Source organism: Microcaecilia unicolor, chromosome 7 (genome assembly GCF_901765095.1).
Source record: "Microcaecilia unicolor chromosome 7, aMicUni1.1, whole genome shotgun sequence".
Taxonomy (NCBI): domain Eukaryota; kingdom Metazoa; phylum Chordata; class Amphibia; order Gymnophiona; family Siphonopidae; genus Microcaecilia; species Microcaecilia unicolor.
The window spans coordinates 137,437,915-137,460,898 of record NC_044037.1 but is presented as its reverse complement, the minus strand read 5'-3'; the positions used below and the strand labels follow the sequence as shown (position 1 = coordinate 137,460,898).

The window sequence follows — 22,984 nt, the reverse complement described above, 5'->3', positions numbered from 1 at the left end:
GGCTTTAGCGTTCTATTAAACTGTTCGTGAGCCCTTGTGCCTAGGCTGAGGCTAGGAAGGACCTTGGCCAAGGCCTAAGGTAGACCAAACAGGCGCTAAGCATACCACAGCCACAAAACCCCACACACTTGGACAATCAACTAGCACAACAAGAAAAGGGAGATAGACCACTCAGGTGGGCCTCACAGCCGCAGAGGAACCCATTCGTACAGAGTCCAAGCGTACAGGCCTCAAGGCCAAACTTGAACCTAGTCATACAACGAGGGGTCCCAAAAGGGAATGGAGCACATGCAATGCACACAGTGCTAGCTACTGACACAAGGTTAAGGGTGACAGACGGGCTACGACCAGAGGAAGAGAATGCAAACAAAGGCTACACAGAAACACAGGTACCCAGAGGCAGAGCCCACAGCGAAAAAGTGAAAGCCGAGGACAGAATGGGACACAGACTCTACAAGAGCGAAGCTCCACAGCAACACTCTAGGCTGTACCATACAGCACTCGCATACACCAGGCTGTGGCACACTGCAGTTCAAGGGAAAAGGGAAGCCACTCACAGGCACACTCTAGGCTGTATCATATACCACTCAAGGGTAAAGTGAAGCCACCTATAGGAATACAGCAAGGCTGTGCTACAACAGCACTCAAGAATAAAGGGAAACCACATAGGAATACACAAGCTGTGCCACTAAGCACTCAGGGGTCTGTCAACGGTCTCAGGATCTCTGACACTGGAACAACGTGAGCCCTTGGACCACTGCCGAGAAGCGACAGCAGTAGACAAGACCCCCATCCAGGACTGGTAAACAAGCAAGGCAGGAGAAGCTGTAGACAGGCAAAGCTGGAACAACTGAACTGGAACCGCAGGACTGAACTAAAGCCAGTAGGCCCATTACCATGGGTTCTTCCTATGGCTTGACCTGGCTTGCATTGGCATCGACTACTCTTACGTCGCCGGAAACTTCCAGGATTTCAGTATCTCCACAGTTCTGCAAGAAGATACTTAGATGGGGACATGCGTCCGCGATCGCTGGCATCAAGGATACCATAAGACACTACATCTCATTTTCTCGCTTTTATCGATCGCCACGCCTGGCCCAGGATGTCCGGCAGTTCGTCACTACCTGCCCCACTTGTGCTCAACACGAGACCCATCGGAAAGCTGTGGGGGTTGCTTCAACCTTTGCCGGTGCCGCAAGCTCCCTGGCAAGGAACTGTCAATGGATTTATTACAGAGTTGCCGCCTTCCCAGGGGTGTACGTCATCTGGGTGGTGATAGACCGTTTCTCTCGCATGGCCCACTTTATTCCCCTGAAGGTCTTCCGTCAGCGGCAGTTCTTGCCCAACAGTTTATTCTCTATATCTTCCGTCTACATGGGTTGCCAAGTGCGTATTACCAGCGACTGAGGCCCTCAATTCACCTCTAGATTTTGGAGGGTCCTGTGTTCCAGTTTTGGCATCACGACCCAATTCTCGGCATACCATCCCGAGAGCAAACGAATCAAACACTGAAATTGTATCTAAGGATGCATGTTAATGCGCGACAAGACGATTGGGTTTCATTATTACCATGGGCAGAGTTTGCTTATAATAATAGCCTCCATTCAGGCCGCGCACACTTCTCTGTTTTTTGCAGCCTACGGTTGGCACCCACGATTGCCTCTTCACATGCCCCAGGGGCATGGGCAGTTCCTGCCTCTGCTCCCTCCTCAGCTTTTCAGAACTCTGGCCGATCTCCACAAGGGTGGAGGGACGTACAGGGCCACCTCCACCAGGCCGCAGAGACTTACCGGAAGTTCGCAGATAGGAATAGGCAATCCGCCCCTCAGCTGGTACCAGGTCAATGGGTTTGGCTTACATACTAATATCTCAAGCTCAGACTGCCCTCCTTTAAATTCTCACCCAGGTTCATTGGGCCTTTTGCCGTCATGGAGCGCATAGGAACAGTGACTTATAGACTACGCTTGCCACCGACGTTCAAATACACAATGCATTCCACGTCTCCTTACTCAAACCGTTTTGTGTCTTCTAAGTGGCATTCTGCACCCAAAGCAGGGCCAGTCCTGGACATATCCTCAGAGCCAGAGTTCGAAGTACAAGACATCCTGGACTCAAAATTTAAGAACGGACACCTATACTATCTCTTGGCATGGAAGCACTATGGGCCGGAGGATAACTCTGGGAACCAGCTAGCCAGATTCACGCTCCCAAGTTGCTCCGAGACTTTCATGCCCGTTACCCCTCTAAACCCTGGTCCGGGGTAGAGAGAGGGGCCTTTAAGGAGTACTGTCACGTTCCCTGTCTATGCAGAGTATGGGCACTGGAGGATCGGACGGCCATCTTGGTTTTGGGTTTGTTCCAGGTTTGGGTGGCCATCTTAGTAGGGAGCAGCTTAGGTTATGGCAGCCATCTTGGAGTAGGGCAGCTTCAGGAAGGAAGCCCATAGGGTGTCACCTATGGGGCAGCCATCTTGATTTTAGCTGTGCTAGTTTGGGCCTAATTTCTACACTATTTAAGGCTCTGCCCTCAGTTCTTCCGTGCTTCGGCTTCTACTCAGTTCGCTGATTAGTTGCAGTGCTTTCGGATCTTCGGTTGTCTGCTGCCTGGTATTGACCTCTGCCTGTCCCTGGACCTGCTACCGACCACTGCCTGGTATCGACCTCTGCCTGTCCCTGGACCTGCTACTGACTGCTGCCTGGTATCGACCTCTGCCTGTCCCTGGATCTGCTCCTGACCGCTGCCTGGTACTGACCTCTGCCTGTTCCTGGATCTGCTATTGTCTGCTGCCTGGTACTGACCACCGCCTGTCCCTGGATGTTCTGTTCTCTGCTGCCTGGTCTAACCCTGTGGACTTTGTGCTGGACTTTGTTCTCTCTGCTGTTGGCTACCCGCACTCAGGGGCTCAACTCCTGAGGAACGGTGGGAGACACAGGGGGAACTCGGGGTTTTGACCGACATCCCTGTGAGGAGTTTCCCTCATCGAGTACAAGGGCTCACCTCTCCTTGCGGAAAGCATTACAAGGGGAAGGGCGAAAAACACACAAACGCAGTCAACAAAAACGAACGAACAACATACACTACGAGAGGAAAGATAGACCCTACATCATTCTGGCAACAGGTCTACCAAAATGAACCACTAAACACTGACACCGTACAATTCCTCCTAGAATGGTATAACATATGTAAAACAACATTAGACACAATTGCCCCAATCCAAACCAGAACATCGCACAGGAAAAATCAAATCCATGGTTCACCGAAGAGCTGAAAGAACTGAAAACACAAGTTAGAAAACTAGAACGCGCATGGAACAAAAGAAAGATGAACACACTGAATGCATGGAAATCACTTCGGAGGAAATACAAATACACCATAAAACAGACTAAAAGACTACACTACAAAACTATGATTGGACCAAACTACAAAGACACCCACAAACTCTTCCACCTTGTAAATAAGCTGCTAGACACTTCACCTGTCATAAACAATAACAAAGAAATACCAGGGGTCGACGACCTCGCGAAATACTTCAAAGAGAAAATCACACAACTACGACTTAGAATACCCACTAGCCCCACCGAATACTTAACATTCCTGAACTGTCTAGACCCTGAAGACGGAATACACCCAGCAGACAGGATCTGGACCGAATTCGAAGTATTGTCAGAAGACCTTATTGTTAGAACGCTTAAAAGATTCGCCAAATCCCAATGCAAATTAGACATCTGCCCAAGTAACCTCATGAAATCAGCTCCTCATCAATTCATATCAGACTTAACGAACCACCTGAATTTCACGCTACAAAACGGTCTTTTCCCAAAGGAAAAAGGAAAAATCCTACTCACCCCAATACCCAAAGACACAAAGAAAACGCTAGTGAATTAACTAACTACAGACCAGTTGCATCCATACCACTAATAACTAAAATAACAGAAGGAGTGGTAACCAAGCAACTCACAAGTTATCTCGACAAGTTCTCAATACTGCATGATGCCCAATCAGGATTCCGCTTGAATCACAGCACAGAAACAGTACTAACTACCCTACTGACCAAATTTAAGCAACGGATAGCAGCTGGCTCCAATATACTCCTCCTACAATTTGACATGTCAAGTGCCTTCGACATGGTTGACCACGGAATCCTATTACACATTCTTGAATATTTCGGCATCGGAGGCAATGTGCTAAATTGGTTCAAGGGATTCTTAACCTCACGCTCATACCAAGTCACATCAAATTCAACCACATCTGCTGCATGGACACCTGAGTGCGGAGTACCGCAGGGATCTCCCCTTTCACCAATTTTCAACCTACTGATGACCCCACTAGCAAAACTTCTATCAAACCATAACCTTAACCCTTACATATGCCAATGATGTAACGATATCTATTCCTTTTAAACAAAACATCAATGAAATCTCTAACGAAATCAACCAAAGTCTACACATCATGAACACCTGGGCAGATGCATTCCGACTGAAATTGAACGCAGAAAAACTCAATGCCTCATACTAACCTCCCAATACAATACAACAAAGTTACTACTATCAACACTCCTAAACTAAACTTGCCAATTTCAGAAAATTTAAAAATCCTCGGAGTAACAATCGACCGCCACCTTACACTTGAAACTCACGCGAACAACACAACAAAAAGATGTTCTTCTCCATGTGGAAGCTGAAAAGAATAAAACCATTCTTTCCAAGATTTGTCTTCCGCAACCTGGTACAATCACTCGTATTAAGCCATCTGGACTACTGCAACTCATTATACGCAGGCTGCAAAGAACAAATAATGAGAAAACTTCAGACAGCTCAGAATACAGTGGCCAGACTCATCTTCGGAAAACCAAAATACGAAAGTGCAGCACCATTACGCAAGAAATTACACTGGCTCCCACTTAAGGAACGTGTCACCTTTAAAATATGCACATTAGTGCATAAAATCATTCACGGTGAAGCCCCTGCATACATGTCCGACTTGGTAGACCTGCCACCCAGAAACGCCAAAAAATCATCCAGAACTTTCCTCAACCTCCACTTCCCTATGTGCAAAGGCATAAAGTATAAAGGACTACATGCTTCAACCTTCTCCTACAAGAGCACGCAACTCTGGAACGCACTACCACGCGGCCTGAGAGCGGTCTACGAGTTGACAGACTTCCGCAAACAATTGAAGACCTATCTCTTTGACAAAACATACCGCAAGGAGCAAAACATATAAATCTCATATACATCACAACAATGCCTCAAGATATTACCCCACGTAATCCACGTCCCCGTACTCTCCCATTCAATATACCCACAGATGAAAACTGTCTACCCCATCGCTCACTTGCTATTATTCGATCAGCGTATTAAATCCCTTACACCATATCCTTTAGTTTCCACGCCCCAAAGGCGACTGATCTGACCTTGTCTTCCTTTATCTGTTCACAATGTAACCCATAATCGTAATGTAATGTAATATAAGAAACTGTATTTCCATCATTTACAATGTATTGTAAGCCACACTGAGCCCGCAAATAGGTGGGAAAATGTGGGATACAAATGCAACTAAATAAATATTTCAGGTACTTCCTTGTGCAAAAGAAAACAGGGTAATGTGTCCCATCCTAGACCTAAGGGCCCTGAACAAATTTCTAATCCGACAAAAGTTCAGGATGGTTTCCCTGTGCACCCCTTCTTCCCATGATTCAGGAAAACGATTGGCTATGCTCTCTGGACTTAAAGGGTGCTTACACGCATATCTCACAGGAGGTATCTTCGATTTCGGCTGGGAACACAGCACTTCCAGTACCGTGTACTGCCCTTTGGCCTGGCGTCTGCGCCCAGAGTGTTTACAAAGTGTCTAGCAGTAGTCTCAGCGTCGCTACGCAGACTGGGAGTGCATGTGTTCCTTATCTCGACAATTGTTTGGTGAAGAGCACCTCGGAGGAAGGTGCTCTGGACTCCATGCGAATGACTATTCAGGTGCTAGATCTACTGGGGTTCATAATAAATTACTCCAAGTCCCATCTCTCTCGTGTCCAAAAAATTGGAATTTATTGGAGCACTGCTGGACATGAGGACAGCTCGGGCTTATCTTCCCAAGACAAGGGCAGACAACCTCCTGTCCCTGGTGTCTACAGTTCGAGCGTCTCAGCAGATCACAGCTCGGCAGATATTGAGACTTCTGGGGCACATGGCCTCCACAGTTCATGTAACTCCCATGGCACGTCTACATATGGGATCAGCTCAATGGACCCTAGCTTCCCAGTGGTATCAAGCTGCAGGGAATCTGAAGGATGTGATCCAGCTGTCTACTGACTTTTGGAATTCTCTTCAGTGTGGACAATTCGATCCAATTTGACCATGGGACGATCATTCCAAATTCCTAAGCCACAAAAAGTGCTGACGACAGATGCATCCCTCCTGGGGTGGGGAACTCATGTAGATGGTCTTCACACTCTGAGCCCGGTCCTACCAGGAAACAGGTCTTTAGATCAACCTCCTGGAACTGTGAGCAATCTAGAACGCTCTGAAGGCTTTCGGACAGGCAGTCCAATTAAGCTGTCCAATTAAATCATTTTGATTCAAACAGACAATCAGGTTGCAATGTACTGCACCAACAACAGGGGGCACCGGATCTCGCCCTCTCTGTCTCCAGATGTGGCTTTGGGTTCGCCATCACGACATGTTTCTCCAAGCCACTTATCTGGCAGGCATAAACAACAGTTTGGCCGACAGGTTGAGCAGGATTATGCAACCTCACGAGTGGTCACTGAACATGGGCGTAGTCCGCAAGATCTGCCGAGCATAGGGCACTGTTACGATTGTGGTCGTGACCCCTCTCAAACTTACCTTATTTCTGGTGGTCAGCTTCTTAGCTGGCTTCTGTCTGTCCTTCCTGAGTTAGCTCTGTGTCTGTATGCTGGCTGCTCCCAGCATGGTTCTAACTGCTTCACTGTGTACCTGTGTGTGTTGCCTGAGTTAGCTCTGCCTCTGTCTCTGTGTGCTGACTGCTTCCAGCGTGGCTCTAATTACTCCACTACACTGCACCTGTGTGTGTTGAGCCTCTCTGTGCTTCAGTATGCTTTCTGCCTGAGTCCTATAGCTGTGACATCATCACTCAGGCTCTTGATAAGGAAGTGGTGTTCTTCCATTCAGGGCCTTTGCAAACGCCAAAGGTCCAGGTTAGTATTGGTGCAGTTAGCACTTCTGCCTTGTCTTGCTTGCCTTGAATCCTATCCTGATTCCAGTCCTGTTAGCTCCCTTTCCCTCCTGTCTGAGAACCCTGTATTCCTGGTGCAGTTAGCACTTCTGCCTTGCTCTTGTCTGGGTGCCTGGTGGCACTTCTGAATCCTGTCTGCTTTTGGCTTCCTTTTCCTCCTGTCTGAGTACCCTGAACCCCTGTCTGCCTTGCTTTTGTCTAGGTGCCTGTGGGCACTTCTGAACTCTGTCTGCCCTGCTTTTGTCTAGGTGCCTGGTGGCACTTCTGAACTCTGCCCTGCTTTTGTCTATTTTAGTGATGAGGAAGTACAAAAGTGGCATTGTTAGACTCAAGGATGAAGACGAAGAATGTATAGAAGCTGATGAGGATAAACAGAATTGCTTTATCATTATCTTCTGCAGATTATAGGACACACAACCTATTTACTCTACTTTTTTCTATTTATGATTGTAGCTTCCCTTTTTCACACTGATGTTACTGTACTCTTAGCTTCCCCTTTTTCTCACGGTTCACACTGTACTCTCTATTTTAGGATTATAAACCATTCAGATAAACTTGAAACTTGCTTAACAAATATTTTTTTCTGTGTCTTAGGAGAAAGGGCTGGGTATAGGACCACAGAAAATAAACATATAGTATGTAGTAAGGTAGATCTTGAATGATTTTTAGAAAGCTAAACTAAAAGTAGATAAAGCAGTGAAGCAGGTGGGGTACAATCACAGGTATTGAAGGCACCTAAGGTAATTCTGTCAGCTCCACTATCTAGTTTTTCAGTGCTTCTTTAAAAGTGGGAAGGTGGATGTAATCCTTCTTCACAAAGGTGTTAAGTGAGGAGATGTTAGATTCATCTGACAAGACCTATTTCTAAAATCATACTGCTTCAAATCCTGCAATCCAGTGGATTCCAGAAACTGCATTATGCTCTGCCTAGCAGTGTTGCCATTAATTTATTCATCAAGAAGTCAGATTCACTGACCTGTAGATCCTGATTAATTTCTTTGACTGCTTAACCAGAGTTGGATTGAGGAGGGTGATGGATGGTGGAGTATTTAGATTTCAGCAAAACCTGTGACATGGCTCAACATATGCAACTTAAAAATAAACTGAGTGATCTAAAGTGGCTGACCAGGATAGAAACTACTTTGATTTTGTTTTTAGCTCATACCCTTTAAGTAGTAGTTCAAGTTGAGTTACATTTAGGTACAGTAGGTATTTCTCTGACACCTGAGAGCTTGTAACTGAGGTAATGGAGGGTTAGGTGACTTGCAAGATCACAAGGAGTATCCGTGTGATTTGATCCCTGGTTCTCAGCTTCTTAACCATTAGGCTATTTTTCCATTCTACTGGTTGAGTGGGAGGAGACAAAGATTAGTAGTAATGGAGTTCATTCTGAGGATAGGGCCATTACTAGTGGTATGGTGCAGGGATCTGTCCTTGGTCTGGTTCTTTTTAACATTTTTGTAAGCATTATTGTGGAAGAGCCGTCAACTATCATTTGTGTCTTTGGAGATGATAAAAATGCAGTACAGCTGGCACACTGGAAGGTGTGTGGATAATATAATGATGGATCTAGTGTACAGCGGCGGCCAAAAAAGCAAACAGGATACTAGGAGTTATTAGGAGAGGGGTAAAATAAGACAAAAAATATTATAATGCCTCTGTATCTCTCCATGGTGCGACCTCACCTCGAGTATTGTGTTCAGTTCTGGTCGCCGTATCTCAAAAAAGATATGTCAGAATTAGAAAAGGTTTAAAGAAGAGCAACCAAAATGATAGAGGGGATGGAACTGCTCCCACTTGAGGAAAGACTAAAGAGGTTAGGGCTCTTCAGCTTGGAAGAGAGACGGTTGAAGGGGGTACAAATTCCTGAGTGGAGTGAGACGAGTGTTGGTGAATCATTTTTTCTTGTCATTCAAAAGTACAAACACCAGCGAACATTCAGTGAAATTGTATGGAAATACTTTTTCACTCCAAGAATAGTTAAGCTCTGGAACTCGTTGCCGGAGGATGTGATAACGGCGGTTAGTGTATCTGGGTTTTAAAAAAGTTTGGACAGGTTCCTTGAGGAAAATTCTATAGTCTGTTATTGAGATAGACATGAGGAAAGCCATGCTTGCCCTGGGATTGGAAGCATTGAATGGTGCTTCTAATTGTGTTTCTGTCAGGTACTTGTGACCTGGATTGACCAATGCTGGAAGCTAGATGGACCATTGGTCTGACCCAGTATAGCTGTTCTTATGTTGAAAAATGGTCTAGAATTTGGCAACTAAGGTTTAATGCTAAAAGAATGTAGGATCTTACATTTGGGCCTCTAAAACCCAAGGGATCATAAGAATATAGGGGTAAAGTACTTTAATGCACGTAAGAAAATCAGGAGCTGGGGGTGGTTGTTTTGGATGAGCTTAAGATAGCTAAACAGGTAGAAAGAGTGACTGTAAAAGCCAGAAGAATGCTTAGCTCCTCTGCCTCTGCTCACGCACTCCTCCCCCTGCTCCCCTCTGACCGTGTACTCCCCAAATCCGTATACTCATGTATTTAAAAAATCATGTGTGTGTATTGCAACTCATCTCTTCTCCACACAAACTATGGTCTGATAAGGTGTGTGCGCCATCTCATTGGCCTTTGTACTTATTACTTGGTCAATTTTATAATTCCTCATCCTCGTCTCAAACCAATATCCAGAAACCCCCCAGATTCTATAATGGCGCCCAAAGTTGCGTACCAAATTTTGAGCACATGTCTATGTCGCATGTGCAACTTAATTTATCAACGAGCCCTTCACTAGCAATAATTGGCCACTAGCAACCAATTATTGTACTAATTGGCATCAGTTTGAATTTGCACACACAGCTAGTTGCATGCTATTCTAAAAGGCTTGGCACCTAACTCTCATAATCTATATCTGAAAAGTAGGCATGGCCATGGGCGTTTCAGAAAGTTGCATGCAGAATTACAGAATTTGCCCAAAGTGTGCCTAAGTTGGGCACCGTCATTTACAACCTTTTTTAGCAGGTATAAGTACAGTGCCAGAAAGGTGCTGAATCCGGGCCAAATACTGTTCTATAAAGGGCATGCTCTCGCAATAGAATAGTGCATAGCACTCAATTTTCTTCGGCACTGAATTTTGAGCGCCATTTATAGAATTTTTTCCAAAATGTTCTATAAACGTTACGCCTCCCCCCCCCCCCCCCCCCATGTTGTTCTGTGCTGCCTGTATTCCTTACAGGATAACAGAAGAGAGGGTAAAACAGCATACAAACATAGACAATAGCAAAAAAAAGCACAACTGGGCCTTCAGGATTGAGATATGTGTAGTTCTTTTAATTCTGAAAGAGACCCAACACGGGCCGTGTTTTGGCATACAAACGCTGCCTCAGAGGTCAAGCACAGAAGTTGTGGCGGTGGCGTTAGTGAAAGCAGCAGGCTTTCACTAATGCCGCCTCCGGCACTGCAACTTAAGTGCTTGACCCCTGAGGCAGGCGTTTGTACGCCGAAACACGGCCCTCATTGGGTCTCTTTTAGAATTAAATGGACTACACTTATCTCAATCCTGAAGGCCCAGTTATGCCTTTTTTGCTATAGCCTGTAATCCTTGGCGTCCGTGGTAATTTATCGATTAACATGTATGTAATATAATGACTTTGAACCTTTTTTTTTTACCTTTACAAATCTGTCCTCAGCTTCTTTGGTGATTTTGGATTTATGTTTGGTGGAAACCCACGACAGCAAGACCGAAACATTCCACGAGTGATATCATCATGGAACTTGAGGTGACACTGGAGGAAGTGTATTCCGGGAACTTTGTAGAAGTAAGTAGCTCACTGTTCCAGAGAGCAGCTGCATTTTGTGCTGGAATAACGTCTCCAATATATTAGGTTTCCGCATATACCTTAATAGACTGAATCTCACCCATAAGCCTGGGGTATGTTGGAAAAGATCTCAAGTCTCTCATATTTACTGCTAATGCCTGTCCTAATACTTGCATCATACCAAAGAAAGTTGCTTCTGGAATTCAGAGGTAATTTTATATAAGTATCTCTGCATTTAAATGTTTTCCATCTTTGGCGCTAAAAGCAAGCCAGTCCCAAGCCTTTCTTCCCCCATCTGCCTCTACAAATTGCATTTCCTTTTTACCAGTGAATTCAGTTATCCATTATCAATTGTCTATTCAATTGAAGCAGCTACAGAAGGGCTTATCAGCTTGTATAGTAAGTTACTTGTCTGATTATTTGTAGAAAGAGTTGGAAATTAAGAAATTGAAACTTTTCCCATGGATGTTGAGCTGGTTTAGCTTGCTGGTTAGTGATACAACCAATACGAACTATGAAAACCATATAGTAAAATATGGTTTACACCATAGAAAAGAGCTTTTAAAAAATGATTACAATGGGCTGTGGTAGGACAAGACTTATGACAGATCTCTGTCATTGAGGCTGGTAGTCAGTCAGTCCATTTCTAATCAAGTTCATCTCCCTGGAACCCACCCTTAGCTGTTCAATTTATTCATAGGCCTCCTAAGAGGATCATGAAAGACAGTGCCGAAACCTAAGGAGACTGTGTCCAGGCATACGCTTGATCTAGTTCCCTAGTCCCGCACTCACAAACTGTGTTGCCTCAGATCTTGCAGGCTGTTGGACTGTAGATAGTTACTGTTTTTTCCCGCAGCAGTGTCTCCATTACTTTTTCACCATAGAAGTAAGACTTACTGACCTATAGTTTCCCTGGTCTTCCCTGTTACCACTTCCATGAAAAGTGGCCACAGCCACCTATCTCAAATCTTCCAGGCCCTTTCCTGTCTTCAAAGACCACCCTTGACATCTGTTTTTCATCCAGCCCCATGATTTTTTTGTCATTCCTACAGATTCCTACACACAATCTGCATGTTAACAGAATCCCATACCTCAGTTACACATGGAAAGCGGACTATCACCTAGTAAAAATAACAGCCTGCAAATTAGAAAAGAAGTACAGACAAATATTAAATGGAAACCCTAAGAGACACCAGAGTCTTAACAGTGGAATACTGAAGAAAGAGAAACAGAAATGCATTTCCTCCTGTATAGAACAAAATATAAGTAAAGCACATTATCAAGGTGACATTTTTCATTTTCTAAAAATTGAAAAATAAATATTTTGAACTTTTGTCTGATCATTCTGTTTTTCTAGTTAGGTTGTTCTTGGTCTCCCTTTACCACTTCCCCTTGTTTTTGCTTAAGTCCTTCTCCAGAATCTCGCATCCGTTTTCTATTTCATCACTCCTCCATTTCTTCCCTTCATCTCTCTCTAACATCAATCTTTTGCTTCAGTTTTTTTTCTCAGTTTCTTTTATCTGCTTTTTTAATCTACTTTCAGCTAGGTTTTATTCCTTCTTTTTTTCCCCTTCAGCCCTCTACCCTTCCACTTCATATCCTTTTTTTTATCTAGTCCTTCCATTTGTGTCTCTCATTCCCATCTTTCAGCCACCTTCTAGTTCCCCATTTCCATTCTGTACCTTCTACCCAGCCTAATCTACCTCTGCCTCTCCTCTCACCAATCCTGTTTCCTCCCCACTCAACCTCCTAACCTTTTTCTTACATCTTACCACCTTATCTAGGCTTCCAGACCCTTTTATTTACTTCCATTTTGCCCTTTCCCTTCTGGGTCTCTCACCATCTTTGTGGCCTTATGCCTCTTTTTTTTTCCCTTTCCACAGCAGCCATTGCCTTGCCTCTCCCCTACCCCCCTTCTCCAGTATCTGGCTACCTACCTTCCTTCTCCTCAAATATTCATTGATACTGCCTCTCCTACTTGCCCCAGCATACATCCCTCTGTTGCAGCCTCCACCTTCTGCTGCATATACCCCTGCACACTGTCTGACCTCCTCCATCAGCCAGCATCTGCCCTCTTCTCCCATCTCCATCCCCCACATCAGACCCCTGTCCTACTCTGTCATTTGTTTATGTCAGCTTCCTTGTCTCTTCCCTTCCCCTCACCCAATCTAGCACTTCACCACTGTCTCCCTAAGAGCCGGCTCATGGGATCATGGCACCCTGAGCCAACATTTGCTTTTGCATTCCCATCTTGGGTCAGTCTTTTGGTATGATCTTAACGGGTAGTAGGGCTCATACCATGAGAATGGCCCCACACCAAAGGTGTGTTGTCTGATCATTTTATTTTTCCAATTAGATTGGTCCTGTTTACTTTGCTTTCTCTATTTCTCTCATTTGCCTTTTTATCTCCCTATATCTAGATTTCATTCCTCTTTGTTCCCCTTCCAGTCTTCAGTCTCCCTCTTTTTACATTTTATCTACTTATTAAAGACTGGAAAGTAATTATTCTTCCTCTTACTTTCCTAGCTTTCCTATTCCCCACTTCTGTCTTACTCCGTCTACAGCCTCATCTCTCATTTATATTTCACTCACTTTTCTAGTCCCCCATTTCCACCCTCCCCAGCCTCTTGTATCTTACCCCTTCCAGCCCCAGCTACTTCCCTGTCATTCAACCATTTTCTACCTCCAGTCCTTTATGTGTTACCCTAATCCAGACTCCCATCTATTCAAACAGATTTACCCGAACGACTTGACCTACCATAAGCAAACATAAGCAACCCATCCTTTCCGGTTCATCTTATCATTAACAATAACTTAGAAATTACCTCCTACCAATCTTCTTACCCTTCATACTTCCCCTACCTCTTCTTTATCGCTGTACGTCCTTACCTATCCCTATCCTTTCTGTCATACCTCTTTATCCCATTTACCCCTTGTTCATTTGTCCTACCACATATCTCCTTTGTTGATTCTGATACTACAGATTGTATTCTCTTGTTACTATGTAAGCCGCATTGAGCCTGCGATGATTGGGAAAGCGCGGGATACAAATGTAATAAATAAATCTCCCCCTCCCCCCCTTTCTACCCTCTCTTACTTCCTTTGTCTCTGTCCCTTTCAATGTCTCTCAACCCCTCTAGGCCCTTCAAACTGTCTGCCCGCCCCATTTTTTCTGCACTGAGTCTCATAACCTCATCCAGTCACATAGTCCCCACTCTGTTTCTTAATTTTCACTAACCCTCCACCTAATCCCCAAGTCCCCCCCTGTTCTATCCTACCCAGTTTTCACTCATAATCTCACCCAAGCCCTGAGTCTCCACTTAAAATACCCAATTTTCACTCAACACTCAATCTTAGTCTGCTTTCTTTTGGTCTCCCACTCAATTCTAATGCCTAAATCTGAGTTCCTGTTCCACAGTACATACTCTTTCTCTCCTTCTTTAACATTGTCCTCTTGCTATTTATTGAGATTTATTAACCACCTTTATGAAGCGATTCACCCAAGGAGGTGTACAGCAGGTACAGTTAACATATAACTTATAATTTTGTTCTGCATAACAATAGTAAATAACCAAGAATAAACATACATACAAAAAATGAAGGATGCCCTTGTTCTCCCTTTTCCCAGTTCCCAGCCTAGCATCAAACACCAGCAACTTCTCCCAGTCCCCAGGCCCAGTATCAACCTCCAGCTTCCTTCTTCCAATCCCAGCCCCAGCATCAAACACCAGCTCTCTTCTCTCAGTCCCCAGCGCCAGCATCAACTGGCAGCTCCTTTCTCTTAATACCCAAACCCAGGATTGGCCTCCAGCCTCCTCCTCCAAGTCCCCAACACCTGCATTACTCTCCAGCCTCAGTATCAGTCTCCAGCTTCCTTTTCCCAATGCTCAGCCCCCATCAGTCACCAACCTCCAGTCCCCCCAACCCTCAGCTCCCTCCTATCAGCCCCAGCAGGGAATGGGAGCATGCTCTTCCTTCCTGCAGTTGTGCTGCTCCTTTCTCTTGGTTGCCCAGTGGGTCTCAAACATAAAACTAGGCACTTCCTTTCTTAGGAGAAATAGGAAGGGCCATGTCTTTGGTTTCAAATCTGTAGGGCAGCTGAAGAAGAGTATCTGCACAATTATGGAAGGGAAGAACGTGGTCCTGCAGCTATGAAGGGCTGATCCAGTGAGGCAGACTTTCGGCTCCCACGCCTTAAGATGATCCTGCTTTTCCTTTTCTCTTCTTCCTGGTGTCCAAGGATGGCTCAAGGCATGGACCATGTGAGGAAGTTGCTCAGGGTGCAACAAGTCTGCCTTACCTGCTCCCCTACAGTGGTCTCCCACTCCCACCTGTCTACCTGTAAATGTGGTTGTTCCCCTTCTGAGCACCGGCTGTGTTTAAACCTATGCTACCCACATCAGTCCAGAGTCTTCCCTCTGCCGTACCCCACCCTGCTTTGCTGTAATGTCCTGTTTCTGCAGGGGTGCGGCAGAGAAAACACTGGAGCTGGTGCAGGTAACATAGTAACATAGTAGATGACGGCAGAAAAAGACCTGCACGGTCCATCCAGTCTGCCCAACAGATAACTCCTATTTGCTGCTTTTTGTGTATACCCTACTTTGATTTGTACCTATGCTCTTCAGGGCACAGACCGTATAAGTCTGCCCCGCACTATCCCCCGCCTCCCAACCACCAGCCCCACCTCCCAAACCACCGCTCTGGCACAGGCACAGACCGTATAAGTCTGCCCAGCACTATCCTCACCTCCCCAGCCCTGCCTCCCAACCCCGGCTCTGGCACAGACCGTACAAGTCTGTCCAGCACTATCCCCACCTCCCAACCACCAGTCCCGCTTCCCACCACCGCTCTGGCACAGACCGTATAAGTCTGCCCAGCCCTATCCCCGCCTCCCAACCACCAGCCCCGCCTCCCGATCTTGACTAAGCTCCTGAGGATCCATTCCTTCGGCACAGGATTCCTTTATGCTTATCCCATGCATGTTTAATTCCGTTACCGTTTTCATTTCCACCACCTCCCGCGGGAGGGCATTCCAAGCATCCACTACTCTCTCCGTGAAAAAATACTTCCTGACATTTTTCTTGAGTCTGCCCCCCTTCAATCTCATTCATGTCCTCTCGTTCTACCACCTTCCCATCTCCGGAAAAGATTCGTTTGCGGATTAATACCTTTCAAATATTTGAACGTCTGTATCATATCACCCCTGTTTCTCCTTTCCTCCAGAGTATACATGTTTAGTTCAGCAAGTCTCTCCTCATACATCTTGTAACGCAAATCCCATACCATTCTCGTAGCTTTTCTTTGCACCGCTTCAATTCTTTTTACATCCTTAACAAGATACGGCCTCCAAAACTGAACACAATACTCCAGGTGGGGCCGTCACCAACGACTTATACAAGGGCATCAACACCCCCTTTCTTCTGCTGGTCACCACCTCTCTTTATACAGCCTAACAACCTTCTAGCTACTGCCACCGCCTTGTCACACTGTTTCGTCGCTTTCAAATCCTCAGATACTATCACCCCAAGATCCCTCTCTCCGCCCGTACCTATCGGACTCTCCCTGCCTAACGCATACGTCTCCCGTGGATTCTACTTCCTAAGTGCATCACTTTGCATTTCTTCGCATTGAATTTTAATTGCCAAACCTTAGACCATTCTTCTAGCTTCCGTAGGTCCTTTTTCATGTTTTCCACTCCCTCCGTGGTGTCAACTCTGTTACAGATCTTAGTATCATCCGCAAATAGGTAACTTTACCTTCTAACCCTTCGGCAATGTCACTCACAAATATATTGAACAGAATCGGCCCTAGCACCGATCCTTGAGGCACTCCACTACTTACCTTTCGCTCCTCCAAGCGAATTCCATTCACCACCACCCTCTGGCGTCTGTCAGTCAACCAGTTCCTAATCCAGTTCACCACTTCGGGTCCTATCTTCAGCCCCTCCAGTTTATTTAAGAGCCCTCCTGTGGGAACCGTGTCAAAAGCTTTGGTGAAATCTAAGTAGATTACGTCCATAGCTCGTCCCTGATTCAATTCTCCTGTCACCCAATCAAGAACTCAATGAGGTTCGTTTGGCACGATTTCCCTTTGGTAAATCCATGCTGTCTTGGATCTTGCAACTTATTGGCTTCCAGGAAATTCACTATCCTTTCCTTCAGCATCGCTTCCATTACTTTTCCAATAACCGAAGTGAGGCTTACCGGCCTGTAGTTTGCAGCTTCTTTCCCTATCACCACTTTTGTGAAGTGGGACCACATCCGCCGATCTCCAATTGTATCATTAGTATCATAGTAGGTATCATTAGTCGAAACACTGATGGTTCTCAGGAGGGGATAACCACATTTAAAGGCAGACCGGGAGAGGGTTGACCTGAGAGAGAGAGGAGGGTGCGCACCGATGGGAGAGGAGGGGCGTCAAATCAAAGTTGGCTCAAGGCATCCCAGTCCCTTATTATGGCACTGCCAGCATCTCCCCTTTGTCACTCCTAAATTGTCAGGTGTTTTTTCTTCCACCCCTCAAATGCCATCCTACATCTTTTTTTCCCTACCCCCCCCCCCCCCCCCCCAATCCTACCCCACTGTGGAGCAATCCATTATTCTTCCATCCTTTTTTCCTGGGCCACACGATTCGCCAATAGAAAGAGCCCTCCTCTTCTACCTCTGCAGCACTGCCCCAATACACAAAGCTTACTGCTCTTCAATCACCTTCAACCTAAACAATCCAGGACCTCCGGCATCTAAGTGCCCTCTCTGTGTCACAAAACTGCATCAATTTCTGCTATGCACAGCAGGCCGACCTTCACCAGGTTGCATTGGAACACAAAGCCCAGAGCATGCCCACCTCTGTCGCTTTCCTCAAAGACCCTCTTCTCCCAGAAATATGTAAAGGAGCAATGTGGTTTCCCCCCTCGCTCATTACCTACCCACTGTTACCTTGACCACTTTGTGTCTCAAGACATGGCATTCAGCCAATCTTTCCTCAGAAACCTATTTGCCTGCTAATGGACTGGCCAACCACCCAATATATCTTCAGGTGGTGAATCACCATCAAGTGTGCCTTCATCTCCCCTGCTTGACTGCAAAGAAACTGGAGTTGCCTACCTATAATGGGAATTCTCTGTAGACAGCAGGGGAATGCAGCCACGCTTTCCCACCCACCTGCCCTACACACACACTCTCTCTCTTCTCTCTCTCTCTCTCTGTCTCATGCACTCAGCTTGGAACACAACTGAAGCAGGCATGGGGAGCTACACCATGGCCAACAAGCTAAAAAGGCTTACTTAGCTCCGGCAATATGGCTCCGCCAGAAGACGTCACCATCAAGTGAGGCTAAGGTTACCCAATCCTCTATTAGGGAGAAACAAGTTGTATCTGAGACCCAACAGATTGAAGAGAGGAATTAAATGGGATCTGTAGCTCACGTGATGCCCTAATGAGAAGAGGATGCTGATAGTGAGCTCTCCCACCATCCCTTCCCAAAATTGACCTTTGTCACAGCATTCAGCTAGTTTCACGGTACTTACTGCAGTAAGAATCGTTACTGTATCAGAGACTTGGGTTTGAAGCTGCTTCTGACAGGTGATGGCTGCTAAAGGGGTGCGGAGGGACGCGACTCAAGGCTAGCTGCCCGAGGACAAGATGGCAGCACCTAACAGTCCTGCGGGACCATCACTTAGCTCCACATAGGTTGCAGAAGTAGCAGCGCAGGTGGCGTCCCTAATGAAGGCCTGCTAGACAAGCAATTTCAACCACTGGATGAAAAACTTGGCTGCAAGCAAGGTCAGTTAGAGGACCTGAGTTGGGACTTTGCAGCAAGCCAGCAGCGTACAAGGGAGCTAGAGATACGGGTCAATGCTGTTGAATTGGCGCAGGCCAGCTTACAGAAAGCATTGGAAGCATGACAGGCTAAGCTGGTGGGTCTGGAGGAGTCCGTGATGGAGCATAAATTGATAGGCTTCCTAAAGGCCTTGTTCCCACCGTAGTTGGAGTTGTCGCTGCACCTGGGAGCCTTCCGTATTGAGCGGGCCCATCATTTGGCTCATGGCAGCTGACTAATGGATGGTCTCAGGTATTGATCCTCAAGTCAAATGCAAAGCACTGATAAGGAAGGCAAAGAGAGACTTTGAAAAAGAAGATTGCGCTGGAGGCAAAAACACAGAATATCATTTTTAGGTATATTAGAAACTAGAAGCCGGCAAAAGAATCAGTTGGACCACTAGATGACTGAGGGATAAAAGGGGCAACTAGGGAAGACAAGGCCATAGTGGAGAGATTAAATTAATTCTTCCTTCAGTCTTCAGTGAGTAAGATGTGGGAGAGGTACTAGTGGCAGAAATGGTATTTTGTTCTGATGAGTCCAGAGAAAACTGAAACATATCTCTGTAAACATGGATGATGTAATGGAGCAATTTGACAAATTGAAGAGTAGCAAATCACCTGGACCAGATGGTATATATCCCAGAATACTGATGGAATTGAAAAATGAACTTGCAGAGCTATTGTTACAATATGTAATTTATGTTTAGAGGTGTGTAGCCGTGTTAGTCCACTCTTAAAGGTTATCAATAGAAATCAAATAAAATAAAACATGGAAAAGAAATAAGATGATACCTTTTTTATTGGACATAACTTACATTTCTTGTATTAAGTTATGTCCAATAAAAAAGGTATCATCTTATTTCTTTTCCATGTTGTATTTTGTTTGATTTCTATCGATAATTTATGTTTAAAAATCAAGCATGGTACCAGAAGATTGGAGGGTGGCCAATGTAACGCAAATTTTAAAAATGATTCCAGAGGTGATCCAGGAAATTATAGACTGGTGAGCCTGATGTCGGTGTCACGCAAATGGTAGAGACTATTAGAAAGAACAAAATTACAGAGCATATACATAAACATGGATTAATGAGACAAAGCCAACATGGATTTGAAGGGGTGAATAAGCATGTGGATAAAGGTGAGATGATTGATATTCTGTATCTGGATTTTCAAAAGAAAGGCATTTGACAGAGTACCTCATGAAAGACACCTGAGGAAATTGGAAGTCATGGGATAGGAGGCAATGTCCTATTGTGGATTATAAACTGGTTACAAGAAAATAGGGTAGGGTTAAATGATCGGTATTCTCAATGGAGAAGGGTAGATGGTGGGGTTCCCAAGGTGTCTGTGCTGGGACTGCTGCTTTTTAAACATACTTATAAATGATAGAGGCCACATAATGCATTGAGAGTGGCAAGACGTGCTTTAGCTCACTGAAGGTCCCGCACTCATTGGCACCAAAACTCATCACATTTCAACCTAAAGATGTGCTCCTTTGCTGCATCTGGGTACCTTACTGCCCATGGAACAAATGTTTTAGAAGATCGACAGAAGCAATGGCAGGACACAGGCAAAGGGAGACACAAAGATGCCAGCAGCTGTAGTGATGTTAAGTTGGAAGGTGTCATGGTGTCAGGCGCTTCTGCTTTCACTAAAGAGCAAATAGCACAGCTTACAGAGACAGTAGGTGCAGATGAGTCAGTAGCAGTTGAGGCAAGTAATTAGTCAGCTGGCAAATGTGGAAGTGCTCCTGGCTTAAACCAACCGTTGCACGGGAGAAGTTGAAGAGCGGATCTCAGCTCTGTAAGACAGGGCCCCACATATAATGTCTTTATCAGACGTATCTGCCAAAATGACAAAATCGACGAGCTGCAACAATTTAAGGATTATAAGGCTTCCAGAGGCGGTGGGAGACCGTGTCTTATGTACCATCCTGAAACGGTTGCTGTCCACAGATTTGTGCTTTCAGATCACATGTGGCCCTTGAGCCTTGAAAGAGCACACCGCGTGGGCTACATTCAAGATGGTCATCAGAGCCCTCATGCAGTAATAATAAAAATCCTGACTACAACCATAAGATGGAAATTCTACAGGGTTATCGACAAAATCACAAATCAATTTGTTATAATGGTCAACCCATAAAAATCTTTCATGACTATTCAACCTCTCTGTAGAAACACGTCACAAGTTCACTTCTTTGTGTGCAGAGTTGTTTTCATTGCATTGCAATATCCAACGCTTCTAAAACATTTTCATGCAGGCAAGTGGAGTACTCATGACACCGTGCCACTGCGCAAGCCTACATAGGGGAAAGGGAAATGGAACTTAAATCAACCACATTCAAAGCGGTTAACATAGTTTGAACAGGTACTTATTTGTACCTGATGCAATGGAGGGTTAAGTGACTTGCCCAGAATCACAAGGAGCTGCAGTGGGAATCGAACCCAGTTCCCTAGGATCAAAGTCTGCTACACTAACCACTAGGCTACTCCTCCTCCTTGAACAGATGGATATTTGGATGGGCTAAAGGTGCTCTCAGTAAGATATCGTTTTGTGTATTAAACTGATTGTAATTGTAAAATAGTATTTACTTTTATACAGATCAGCTGGTGTGAGGTATGGACCAGTTTTCCTATGTGTTGAAGTGTAATGCTAAAAGTCACTATGCAGTTTGACTGAAGTGCGGGGTGGGTGGGGGACCTCTCTGCTTGACTTGTGGTTTGGACTCCACTGCTAAATGTTGCTTGGCCGTTTAGAGGGTGGGGTTGTTATTCGAGCAGTGGAATTTCTCACAGAGATATTGTTGCTCAGTTGGGAGGGAAGTTGGAATTCTGGAATTTGAAAGATCTAGATGATGTAAAAATAACATTTGCATATAGAGTTTTAGAGATATTCTGCAGCATTTTAATATAGTGGAACCTCTAAATTTCTGGGTGGCGTGTGGAATTCAGGATGAGCGGATCAGGGATGTGGGCTGGGGCATCCTCGGTAACTGTACTAATTCACTGGTATGTTAGAACAAGTTTTTGAATTATATATAGCTGAGTAGTCAGTATAAAATAGTCTCCTGGAATGTAGGGGGAATATCTTCCTCCATTAACAAGGCAAAGATCTTATTGGCTCTTAACCGGGGGAAAGCAGACATAGCCTGTCTTCAGGAAACAAGACTCACCGATGCCGAACAATGGGCACTGCAAAACTCATGAGTGGGGGAACTTTTATCAGTTTCTTCTGGCTCTCGAAGGGGAGGTATAGCTATCCTTATTAGAAAAACATTGGCGTTCACTGCTAAAATACTGAACGTAGACTCATATGAGAGATACTTGCTGCTGTCTCTGTGGATGCATATCAGAGAGATCCATATGCTGTGAGTGTATGGTTCTGTCCAGACCTTTTGCACACTTTGTTCCCCTATGCTGATCAGCCACTTATTTGTAGTAGGAGCTATGAACTTGGTATTAGACCCTTTAGTAGATTCTGCTCCGCCCCAGAAAATCAGAAGGCACAGGGCGGCCCGGGTGCGGAGTGCTAGCCACTCACTAGATTTAGTGGATGTTTGGTGTATGTTACATCCTCAGACCTTATAGATCGCGGGCCCACGCTACCCTATCCCGCTTAGATTACATTTTTGCAAAAAGTACTCTTTTTGGTTCTGTTCGTGCCTCTGAAATAGGTGTAGAAGCAAATATCTGATCATGCTATGATCACCATGGATTTGGAGGCTCCAGCACATTATCAGTGTACCCCTGGGTGGCGTTTTCTCACCTATTTATTTATTTATTTGTTGCCTTTGTATCCCGCATTTTCCCACATATTTGTAGGCTCAATGTGGCTTACATAGTACCGGGAGGTGTTTGTTGGCTCCGGTGAGTACAGAAACAAAGTGATATTGTGGTAGGATAAAGTTCATGTGACGCAGTCACATTTAGGGAATTGTGCAGCGGAGGAGTTGAGTTATGTCCATTTCGTGCTTTAGTTTTGATGTGTCTCAGAGATCAAGCATTTAGGTTGGATCAGCGGGGTATGCCTTTTTTGAATAGGTTAGTTTTTAGTGATTTCCGGAAGGTTAGATGGTCGTGTGTCGTTTTCATGGCTTTTGGTAATGTGTTCCATAGTTGTGTGCTTATGTAGGAAAAGCTAGAT

At 45.2% G+C, this 22,984-nt stretch overlaps 1 protein-coding gene across 1 annotated transcript in view; it reads left to right on the top strand.

Moving 5' to 3' along the window:
- The window catches only part of DNAJB11 (DnaJ heat shock protein family (Hsp40) member B11), a gene marked incomplete in the record, with an annotated part of 406,113 nt that overhangs the window by 184,352 nt on the left and 198,777 nt on the right, over positions 1-22,984 (top strand). The window contains 1 exon segment of the mRNA XM_030209526.1: positions 10,893-10,959. Within this exon segment, the coding sequence (XP_030065386.1) occupies positions 10,893-10,959 (67 nt within the window).